This window comes from Engystomops pustulosus, chromosome 8, assembly GCF_040894005.1.
Source record: "Engystomops pustulosus chromosome 8, aEngPut4.maternal, whole genome shotgun sequence".
Lineage (NCBI taxonomy): Eukaryota > Metazoa > Chordata > Amphibia > Anura > Leptodactylidae > Engystomops > Engystomops pustulosus.
Genome location: NC_092418.1, coordinates 64896669 through 64909192, shown reverse-complemented (window position 1 = coordinate 64909192; position 12524 = coordinate 64896669). Strand labels below are relative to the sequence as shown.

Below are 12524 nucleotides of genomic sequence, written 5' to 3'. Positions count from 1 at the left end.
TGAAAAGACATAAAGGTTTGACTTTTATCCCACATCATTTCACAAGGCTTCACGAAGGTCATGCTTGATGCTAAGAGGTTGCTTTACAAGGTAGCTCAGAGGCAAAGTTTTCTTTGTTATATATTTTAAATTCTTTTTCTAGCTTGACCTGTGGAAGCCAGACACTGTACATGAAATACATGCTGGAGGTGATGTTCATGTCCATGTCCCATCTTCCCACCTGCGGCAGATGGAAGAGAATCTTGTGCAACAAAATATACCATTTAAGTATGTACAATGATTTTTTTACTTTTGTGCTATTTACAGCGTAAACACACATTTCCTATTAGTGACATAAAGGTTTCATGGTTTGAAATACATTTTAGCAAACAATAGAAGGATAAACCACATTGAAAGATGAAGCAAAGAAGTGTCCAGGAAAACATATGATGTACAAAGATGTATCATTCTGTCTACACCAGAAAACTCAAGTAATTTTCTGAAGGTTTTAGACCAGTTTTAGGCTGTTTTTCGACTCCTATAAAAAAGGGTGTGTTCTCATTAAAAGGGTGTGTGTCTGTTTCATATATAACTTTTACAGCAGAAAATTCTAAATTGTGGTGCAGAAAACTAGACAGGTGCAAAATAAGACACGCCAGTCTTATCCTGCACCAGATTCATAATCCAGCAAACACAGATTAATTTGGCACAGCAGAAAATTGTTTAGTTCTACTCTGCACTGGTCTTAAAATCTACTTCATTGTTGCATACAGGTATCTAAAAAGGCTCTTTGAATTTAATTATAGCATGTATGATTTTTTCCCCCACATTAGGGTTTTATTTGGCAAATTTAGTAAAAAAATTCAAGTCTGGTATTCCCGTAATCGTACCAACCCATAGAATAAAGATAACATGATTATTAGGCTATACTGTGAACGCGGGAAAAAAAAGTAAAAAATGCAGTATAGAATTGATGCCTTTCTACTCGTGACCTCAAAAAAAGTTCCTAAATTTTTAATAGGAGTACCAACCCCAAAATGGTAACAAAAAAGATATGCCGTCACATGGCCCCAATAACAAAAAAAGAAAATTTTATAGCCTACAAAATTGGCCAATGAGGAAATTAAAATCCTGGCAGCTGCAGGTTCTTCCCTCCTTCCCTTCTGTGCCTCGCTATGCACCCATAAAACAAGTCACGGCCACATGTGGGGGGTCTCTGTAATCGGGTGGGTTTTCTCTTTGTATCTTTTGCACATGTGTAAATTTTAGGGTTAAATTAACGTATAACCGACAAAATTTGAGCATTCTAAATTTCACCCCCATTTTGATTCAATTACTATGAAGATCTCAAGGGGTAAACAATCTTCCTAAAAGCTGTTTCTGATAGTTTGAGGGGGGCAGATCTGAAAATGGGTTAGTTATATAGGGGGGTTTAAAGGGGTATTCCCATCTGGGCATTTACATTTAATTTAATTCATTTTCCATATTTGAACATTTCTTCAATTGAATGTTAATAAAAAAAAATTTTCCTGTGTGAAGATAATTTCTCATAAATGTAGTAATGTTGTCCCTTAGAAACCAGATAGCTTCCTCGGATACGACGACGTCACACTCTGTCAGCAGTGGCCAGACATGCGCTATTGAGTCCTGCCTGACCACCTGGCTTCAGCGTTCATTACCACATGATGGCTGTGCGACATGTAGTAACTCCCGGACATTTTATATACAATAACCTTTTGTTTCTTTGTGCAATCCCTGCAGCAGAGGTTTCTAAGGGACCAAATCACTACATTTATGAGAAATTATCTTCACACAGGAACATTTTTTTTAATAACATCTAATTGAAGAAATGTTTATATATGGCAGATTAATTAAACTAAATGTGAGTGCCCAGACGAGAATACCCCTTTAATGCTAATTATGTAAAATTTAATTCAAAACAGTATTTGTCCCCAAAATAGTAAATTCTGAAAAACGGAAAATCGATAATCTATTTTCAAAAATTAGGAAAATGTAAAGTAGACATATGGGAAATGTTATTCAGCAACTTATTTAGGTGGTAAATCTATTTGCCTGAAAACGCGATGATTTCGAATTTCAAAAATTTTTCAAAAAATTCATCATTTTTTCTTATTTTTTGTAAATAAACGCAAAACTTATCAGCCAAAATTTACCTCTAAAATGAAGTACAATGTATGAAGAAAAAACAATCTCAGAATCGCTTTGATAAGTAACAGTGTTCAAAAGTTATAACCATATAAAGAGACGCATGTCAGAATCCAAAAAATGGTACTGAGCCTAAAGCTACAAAATGACTGCGTCCTTAAGGGGTTAAAAAGTTATGTTTAGTTTTTCTGGGATCTCCATGTTGAAAATACTGTAACCTGAGAACAGTTAAAGGGAACCTGTCTCCAGCTTTTAACCCCAATTAATTACTAGCCCCCCCCCCACCTCAGATAGGGTATAAAATGTGCTTTCCGTCTTTTATTTGAAATCTTGTCCTTTTACCTATAAAAATTGTCCTGCTAAATCATATGAAAATGAGCTGAGAACAGTCATATTTTTCTGAAATATGACTGCATGGGAATGTCACTTTCAGTGCCCTTAGGTCTTTCTGTCATCTATATTTTCTAGGTCTATAGTACAGGCATTCCCCTGGTTACGTAGAAGATAAGGTCCAGAGGTTTGTTCTCAAGTTGAATTTGTATGTAAGTCGAAACTTTTGAGACTGCATTGTGGTCCTCTAAGCTACTGAAACTGAGATACAGACAGTACAGGTGGTCCCCTACTTATGAAAAACCGACTTACAGATGGCTCCTAGTTCCAAACGGCACTCAGGATTTTGATAATTGACTATATTATAGCCCTAGACTACAATGATCAGCTGGAAAAGTTGTCAAAGATCATCAAATATGTCTGCAATTAAGCTTTATTGTTAATCCTTGTTCCTATGGCAATCCAACATGTTTAAAATCCAATAGTCATAGAGACCAAAATTATAAAGTATATAGTTCCGACTTAAATACAAATTCAACTTAAGAACAAACCTACAGAACCTATCCTGTACGTAAACCCGGGTACTGCCTCAATAGGAAAATGAATGAAATTTTAACTTAAGCTCAAATTTCCAACTGTCTATACTCCAGTACTGTATCTTACAGAACCACAAGCCTCATGTTTCTAGGTACCAAATATAAGGGTGTCTGAAGTGACACTCTACCTACAGCCTCTTTTCTGTTCATTCTATTTGATTTTTATAGGTAAATGAGTGAGATTTTGAATAAAAGAGGGAACGGCAGTAAGGACATTTTTACTATACCTAAGAGGGCTAGTAAAAGGGGTAAAATCTGGTTACAGCAAAAATTCTTAAGGGGTTAATAATTTTGGAGCTCCTTCACATGTAACCATTCTGTTTGGAAAAACACATAAAATATAACACAGTTCATAAAACATACTAACCACCTGAGCACATGAAACAAAGCACAGGCACAGGTACACCTCTTTTAAAATAAAAATAATATAAAAATTAAAATAATAACAATATTGCATGTATCTATTTTTTGTGCTCCTATTGTGCACTTTCCTTATAGATATAGATATTCTGCAAAAAAAAAAAAAATCAACAATTTGCAACTGCATAACACTTGATCATAATAACAAATACATATATATTTCTGTTTATGCTTCTGAAATATTTTTTTTACCAGGATCACAATAGAAGATGTGCAGAAATTAATAGATCGCTCTAGTGTGAATCGCCAAAGCACAGGACCCATAACTTTGGAAAGTTATGATTATACAAAGTATCATCCAATGGATGTGGTAAGTAGATGATTGAAATATGAGAAAACATCTCTATTAGAAATGAGCGAGCACTAAAATGCTCGGGTACTCGTTATTCGAGACGAACTTTTCCCGATGCTCGAGTGCTCGTTTCGAGTAACGAGCCCCATTGAAGTCAATGGGAGACTCGAGCATTTTTCAAGGGGACCAAGGCTCTGCACAGGGAAGCTTGGCCAAACACCTGGGAACCTCAGAAAAGGATGGAAACACCACGGAAATGGACAGGAAACAGCAGGGGCAGCATGCATGGATGCCTCTGAGGCTGCTTAAATGCACCATTATGCCAAAATTATGGGCAACAGCATGGCCATGACAGAGTGACAGAATGAAGCTAGATAGTATCTAAAACATCCAATAATTGACCCTGACACTATAGGGGACGGCATGCAGAGGCAGCGGCAGCAGCGGAAGGCTAGAGAGTGGCATGGCGACATACCCTAAATGGACTCAGGCTTCAAACCAATGGGTAGCAGAGAGGAACCAAAGGAGGTGAGCAAGAAGCGCTCAAATAATATTGGTACATGATAAAAGTTTGCCAGTATATTTTGTAGATTACACAGCAGGGTGGCGACAAAGTTAACATGGAAGCCATGAAAACAATCCAAAATTCTGCCTGACACAGCTCGTTTGATAAGGGGACGATGTATGGAGGCAGTGAACTAGTAGTAGATTAAAGGTGCTGCAGTTAAAACTATGTTAGTTGGTTCTTGGCATGGAGCTGGCGCTCCGCTGCCAGGCGAGCTTTCGCCAATCCAAGCCCCTGTCTCTAGGCTACTCCCCAAACAGCACTTCTAAGAACCTTTCGGATAAGATCAAGTGTAGTAGCGTTCTTATAAGTTTGGGATATGGCGGGTGAGGGGAATGTAAACAGAAGCGCAAGAAGCGCTGAAATAATATCGGTAAATGATAAAAGTTTGCCAGTGTATTTTGTGGCTTACACAGCAGGGTGGCGACAAAGTTAACAAGTTTGATGTGGAATGCCCTGCAATAGCTCTTGGGCGGTGTGCCTTTTATCACCTAGGCTCAGCAGTTTGAGCACCGCCTGCTGTCGCTTAGCAACGGCACTGCTGCTGTGCCTAGAGCTACCGACTGATGGCGCCATGCCCACGGATGGTAATTCGGAGGAGGAGGAGGTGGAGGAGGGGTGGGAGGATTTGGAGGTATAGTAGGCCTTTGAGACCTGGACCGAGGTAGGCCCCGCAATCCTCTGCGTCGGCAGTATATGACCAGCCCCAGGGTCAGACTCGGTCCCAGCCTGCACCAAGTTAAGTGTAGTAGCGTTCTTATAAGTTTGGGATATGGCGGGTGAGGGGAATGTAAACAGATGCGCAAGAAGCGCATGATGCGCATGGAGCTGGCGCTCCGCTGCTAGGCGAGCTTTCGCCAATCCAAGCCCCTGTCTCTAGGCTACTCCCCAAACAGCACTTCTAAGAACCTTTTGTATAAGATCAAGTGTAGTAGCGTTCTTATAAGTTTAGGATATGGCGGGTGAGGGGAATGTAAACAGATGCGCAAGAAGCGCTGAAATAATATCCGTAAATGGTAAAAGTTTGCCAGTGTATTTTGTGGATAACACAGCAGGGTGGCGACAAAGTTAACAACTTTGATGTGGAATCCATGAAAACAACCCAAATTTCGGCCTGACAAACCTCGTTTGATAAAGGGACGATGTATGGAGGCAGCTATATGGATGACTTTTGGAGGTAGCAATGGAGACAACGTGTGGAGGATGCTATGGAGACAATACAATTTGGATAGTGCCTGTATGTGGCAGTCCAAAAAATTTTTCAAACCAGAGGAGCAGGTAGGTGGCCCTCCAGAAAAATGGAATAGATTGAGTGCCTGTATGTGGCAGTCCAAAAAATTTTTCAAACCAGAGGAGCAGGTAGGTGGCCCTCCAGAAAAATGGAATAGATTGAGTGCCTGTATGTGGCAGTCCAAAAAATTTTTCAAACCAGAGGAGCAGGTAGGTGGCCCTCCAGAAAAATGGAATAGATTGAGTGCCTGTATGTGGCAGTCCAAAAAAGTTTTTAAACCAGAGGAGCAGGTAGGTGGCCCTCCAGAAAAATGGAATAGATTGAGTGCCTGTATGTGGCAGTCCAAAAAAGTTTTTAAACCAGAGGAGCAGGTAGGTGGCCCTCCAGAAAAATGGAATAGATTGAGTGCCTGTATGTGGCAGTCCCAAAAAATTGTTTAAAACAGAGGACCGGAAAGGTGGCCCTCCAGAAAAATTGAATAGATTGAGTGCCTGTATGTGGCACTCCCAAAAATTGTTTAAAACAGAGGACCGTGTCGGTGGCCCTCCAGAAAAATTAAATGCATAAAGTACTATACCTAGAGCCAGTGGGCCCTGTCAAAAAACAGCCAGTTTCCTCTGCTTTACTGTAGAAAGAGGAGGAGAAGGAGGAAAATGAGGAGGAGGAGGAGTGGATAAATTATTCAGGTTGAGCTTCCTTCACCTGCTGGAGATTTGAAATTAGGAGAAATCCATGCTTTATTCATCTTGATAAGCGTCAGCCTGTCAGCGCTGTCAGTCGACAGGCGTGTACGCTTATCGGTGATGATGCCACCAGCTGCACTGAAAACCCGCTCTGACAAGACGCTATCGGCAGGGCAGGCAAGAACCTCCAAGGCGTAGAGCGCCAGTTCGTGCCACATGTCCAGCTTTGAAACCCAGTAGTTGTAGGGAGCTGTGTGATCATTTAGGACGATGGTATGGTCAGCTACGTACTCCCTCACCATCTTTCTGTAAAGATCAGCCCTACTCTGCCGAGACTGGGGACAGGTGACAGTGTCTTGCTGGGGTGACATAAAGCTGGCAAAAGCCTTGTAAAACGTACCCTTGCCAGTGCTGGACAAGCTGCCTGCTCGCCTACTCTCCCTCGCTACTTGTCCCGCAGAACTACGCACTCTGCCGCTAGCGCTGTCAGAAGGGAAATACTGTTTCAGCTTGTGCACCAGGGCCTGCTGGTATTCATGCATTCTCACACTCCTTTCCTCTCCAGGGATGAGAGTGGAAAGATTTTGCTTGTACCGTGGGTCCAGGAGAGTGAACACCCAGTAATCGGTGCTGGAATAAATTCTTTGAACGCGAGGGTCACGGGATAGGCAGCCTAGCATGAAATCTGCCATATGCGCCAGAGTACCAACGTGTAAGAATTCACTCCCCTCACTGGCCTGACTGTCCATTTCCTCCTCCTCCAACTCCTCCAACTCCTCTTCTTCTGCCCATACACGCTCAACAGTGTAGGACTCAACAATGGTCCCCTCTTGTGTCTCGCCAACATTCTCCTCCTCTTCCTCCTCATCCTCCTCCACCTCCACCTCCTCCGATATGCGCTGAGAAACAGACCTAAGGGTGCTTTGGCTATCAATAAGGGAATCTTCTTCCCCTGTCTCTTGTGAGGAGCGCAAAGCTTCCGACTTCATGCTAACCAGAGAGTTTTTCAACAGGCCAAGCAGCGGGATGGTGAGGCTGATGATGGCGGCATCGCCACTGACCATCTGTGTTGACTCCTCAAAGTTACTCAGCACCTGACAGATATCAGACATCCACGTCCACTCCTCATTGTAGACTTGAGGAAGCTGACTGACCTGACTACCAGTTCTGGTGGAAGTTGACATCTGGCAGTCTACAATCGCTCGGCGCTGCTGGTAAACTCTGGATAACATGGTCAGTGTTGAATTCCACCTCGTGGGCACGTCGCACAACAGTCGGTGAGCGGGCAGTTGGAGGCGGCGCTGCGCTGCCCTGAGAGTGGCAGCATCTGTGCTGGACTTCCTGAAATGCGCACAGATGCGGCGCACCTTCGTGAGCAAATCAGACAGATTGGGGTATGTCTTGAGGAAACGCTGAACTATCAGATTTAACACATGGGCCAGGCATGGCACATGTGTCAGTCTGCCGAGTTGCAGAGCCGCCACCAGGTTACGGCCGTTGTCACACACAACCATGCCTGGCTTCAGGTTCAGCGGTGCCAGCCACAGATCAGTCTGCGCCGTGATGCCCTGTAATAGTTCTTGGGCGGTGTGCCTTTTATCGCCTAGGCTCAGCAGTTTGAGCACCGCCTGCTGTCGCTTAGCGACGGCACTGCTGCTGTGCCTAGAGCTACCGACTGATGGCGCCATGCCCACGGATGGTCGTTCGGAGGAGGAGGTGGAGGAGGGGTGGGAGGAGGAGGAGGCATAGTAGGCCTCAAACACCTGGACCGAGGTAGGCCCCGCAATCCTCGGCGTCGGCAGTATATGACCAGCCGCAGGGTCACACTCGGTCCCAGCCTCCACCAAGTTAACCCAATGTGCCGTCAGAGATATATAGTGGCCCTGCCCGGCAGCACTCGTCCACGTGTCCGTGGTCAGGTGGACCTTGTCAGAAACGGCGTTGGTCAGGGCACGGATTATGTTGTCTGACACATGCTGGTGCAGGGCTGGGACGGCACATCGGGAAAAGTAGTGGCGGCTGGGGACCGAATACCGAGGGGCGGCCACCGCCATGAGGCTGCGAAAGGCCTCGGTCTCTACTAGCCTATAGGGCAGCATCTCCAGGCTTAGCAATCTGGAGATGTGCACATTAAGGGCTTGGGCGTGCGGGTGGGTTGCACTATATTTGCGTTTCCGCTCCAGCGTCTGGGGTATGGAGAGCTGAACGCTGGTGGATGCTGTGGAGGATCGTGGAGGTGACGATGGGGTTTTTGTGGCAGGGTCCTGGGCAGGGGGCTGACTATCAGCTGACACAGGGGAAGGAGCAGTGGTGTGCACGGCCGGAGGTGAACGCGCTTGTTGCCACTGAGTGGGGTGTTTAGCATTCATATGCCTGCGCATACTGGTGGTAGTTAAGCTAGTAGTGGTGGAACCCCTGCTGATCCTGGTTTGGCAAATGTGGCACACCACAGTCCGTCGGTCATCCGGTGTTTCCTTAAAGAACCTCCAGACTTCTGAAAATCTAGCCCTCGCCGCAGGAGCCCTCGCCACGGGAGCTTCACTAGTTGACACATTTGGCGCTGATGCACCAGATCTGGCCCTGCCTCTCCGTCTGGCCCCACCACTGCCTCTTCCAACCTGTTCTGGTCGAGGACTCTCCTCCGTCTCAGAAGCACTGTGTTCACCCGGCCTCTCAACCCAGCTTGGGTCTGTCACCTCATCATCCTCCGATCCCTCAGTCTGCTCCCCCCTCGGACTTCCTGCCCTGACAACAACTTCCCCACTGTCTGACAACCGTGTCTCCTCATCGTCGGACACCTCTTTACACACTTCTTCCAGTACGTCAACAAGGTCATCATCACCCACAGACTGCGACTGGTGGAAAACCTGGGCATCGGAAAATTGCTCATCAGCAACCGGACAAGTGGTTTGTGACTGTGGGAAGGGTCCAGAAAACAGTTCCTCAGAGTATGCCGGTTCAAATGGCAAATTTTGCTGGGAGGGGGCATACTGGGGGGGAGGAGGCTGAGGTGCAGTAGCTGGAGGAGTGCCGATTTCGGTGACATGGGTGGACTGCGTGGAAGACTGACTGGTGGACAAATTGCTCGAAGCATTGTCGGCAATCCACGACATCACCTGTTCGCACTGTTCTGGCCTCAACAGTGCTCTACCACGATTCCCAGTAACTTCAGACATGAACCTAGGGAGTGTAGCTCTGCGGCGTTCCCCTGCTCCCTCATAAGCAGGTGGTGTCTCACCCCGCCCAGGACCACGGCCTCTGACCCCTGCAGTAGTTGGACGCCCACGTCCCCGCCCTCGTCCTCTACCCCTAGCCCTCGGGTTAAACATTTTGAAAATGAGAGTTATAACTTGTATTTTTTTTTTAACTTTTTTTTTTTTTTTGTTTTTTTTTTTGTGTTTTTTAGTTTTTAAAACCAAACGATGCTATCCTATTGCTATGGCTATTTTCTAGCCAAGTATTACAGCACACTACTATGCCAGATGAGATGACGCTGAGTTATGAAAAAAATAAACGTAAAATAAAAAAGGAAATGGCAGACTGTGCCTAGTTGAAATACAACCCCGGGCCCTAATAAATTTTCCCACTTCGGTCTTTGCGATGGATATGTGCGTCACTAAAACACAGTGGTCGCAAGTCTGACTCCAAATTGCTCCCAATTTGATAGTAGATGCACTGCAGCAAGTACAGCCACCAGCAGATCAACCAGAAATCAAATATATATAACGCTACTGTAGGCGTAATTAAGACGTTTGTATTCTCCTATGGCTATTTTCTAGCCAAGTATTACAGCACACTACTATGCCAGATGAGATGACGCTGAGTTATGAAAAAAATTAACGTAAAATAAAAAGAAACTGGCAGACTGTGCCTAATTGAAATACAACCCCGGGCCCTAATAAATTTTCCCACTTCGGTCTTTGCGATGGATATGTGCGTCACTAAAACACAGTGGTCGCAAGTCTGACTCCAAATTGCTCCCAATTTGATAGTAGATGCACTGCAGCAAGTACAGCCACCAGCAGATCAACCAGAAATCAAATATATATAACGCTACTGTAGGCGTAATTAAGACGTTTGTATTCTCCTATGGCTATTTTCTAGCCAAGTATTACAGCACACTACTATGCCAGATGAGATGACGCTGAGTTATGAAAAAAATTAACGTAAAATAAAAAGAAACTGGCAGACTGTGCCTAATTGAAATACAACCCCGGGCCCTAATAAATTTTCCCACTTCGGTCTTTGCGATGGATATGTGCGTCACTAAAACACAGTGGTCGCAAGTCTGACTCCAAATTGCTCCCAATTTGATAGTAGATGCACTGCAGCAAGTACAGCCACCAGCAGATCAACCAGAAATCAAATATATATAACGCTACTGTAGGCGTAATTAAGACGTTTGTATTCTCCTATGGCTATTTTCTAGCCAAGTATTACAGCACACTACTATGCCAGATGAGATGACGCTGAGTTATGAAAAAAATTAACGTAAAATAAAAAGAAACTGGCAGACTGTGCCTAATTGAAATACAACCCCTGGCCCTAATAAATTTTCCCACTTCGGTCTTTGCGATGGATATGTGCGTCACTAAAACACAGTGGTCGCAAGTCTGACTCCAAATTGCTCCCAATTTGATAGTAGATGCACTGCAGCAAGTACAGCCACCAGCAGATCAACCAGAAATCAAATATATATAACGCTACTGTAGGCGTAATTAAGACGTTTGTATTCTCCTATGGCTATTTTCTAGCCAAGTATTACAGCACACTACTATGCCAGATGAGATGACGCTGAGTTATGAAAAAAATAAACGTAAAATAAAAAGAAACTGGCAGACTGTGCCTAATTGAAATACAACCCCGGGCCCTAATAAATTTTCCCACTTCGGTCTTTGCGATGGATATGTGCGTCACTAAAACACAGTGGTCGCAAGTCTGACTCCAAATTGCTCCCAATTTGATAGTAGATGCACTGCAGCAAGTACAGCCACCAGCAGATCAACCAGAAATCAAATATATATAACGCTACTGTAGGCGTAATTAAGACGTTTGTATTCTCCTATGGCTATTTTCTAGCCAAGTATTACAGCACACTACTATGCCAGATGAGATGACGCTGAGTTATGAAAAAAATAAACGTAAAATAAAAAGAAACTGGCAGACTGTGCCTAATTGAAATACAACCCCGGGCCCTAATAAATTTTCCCACTTCGGTCTTTGCGATGGATATGTGCGTCACTAAAACACAGTGGTCGCAAGTCTGACTCCAAATTGCTCCCAATTTGATAGTAGATGCACTGCAGCAAGTACAGCCACCAGCAGATCAACCAGAAATCAAATATATATAACGCTACTGTAGGCGTAATTAAGACGTTTGTATTCTCCTATGGCTATTTTCTAGCCAAGTATTACAGCACACTACTATGCCAGATGAGATGACGCTGAGTTATGAAAAAAATTAACGTAAAATAAAAAGAAACTGGCAGACTGTGCCTAATTGAAATACAACCCCTGGCCCTAATAAATTTTCCCACTTCGGTCTTTGCGATGGATATGTGCGTCACTAAAACACAGTGGTCGCAAGTCTGACTCCAAATTGCTCCCAATTTGATAGTAGATGCACTGCAGCAAGTACAGCCACCAGCAGATCAACCAGAAATCAAATATATATAACGCTACTGTAGGCGTAATTAAGACGTTTGTATTCTCCTATGGCTATTTTCTAGCCAAGTATTACAGCACACTACTATGCCAGATGAGATGACGCTGAGTTATGAAAAAAATAAACGTAAAATAAAAAGAAACTGGCAGACTGTGCCTAATTCTACTCAAACCCCTAATAAATTTTCCCACTTTGGTGTTTGAGGTGGATATGTGTGTCACTAAGAGCTAAACACAACGGTAGCAAGTCCCCCTGCTAATTCCTCACAATATGGTACTAGCTGCAAATAAAAAAAAAAAAAAATTATAACGTTATTGTAGCCATAAGAAGGGCTGTTGGGTTCTTTTAGAATCACTCCTGCCTAACAGTAAGCTAATAGAACACCCTAACGCTTTCCCTGAGCAGCAGCAGCTCTCTCCCTAGCGGCATCCAGACAGAGAATGATCCGAGCAGCGCGGGCAGCGGCTAGTCTATCCCAGGGTCACCTGATCTGGCCAGCCAACCACTGCTATCTACGTGTAAGGGTACCACGTCATGCTGGGTGGAGTGCAGAGTCTCCTGGCTTGTGATTGGCTCTGTTTCTGGCCGCCAAAAAGC

The 12524-nt window shown here is 44.1% G+C and overlaps 1 protein-coding gene across 1 annotated transcript in view; it reads left to right on the top strand.

The window, feature by feature from the left end:
- LOC140076148 (carboxypeptidase O-like) overlaps positions 1–12524 on the top strand; it is a 42400-nt gene that overhangs the window by 9433 nt on the left and 20443 nt on the right. The window contains exons 3-4 of the mRNA XM_072122656.1: positions 143–267; positions 3687–3801. Coding sequence (XP_071978757.1) covers positions 143–267; positions 3687–3801 — 240 coding nt within the window. The remainder of the gene's footprint in view (positions 1–142; positions 268–3686; positions 3802–12524) is intronic.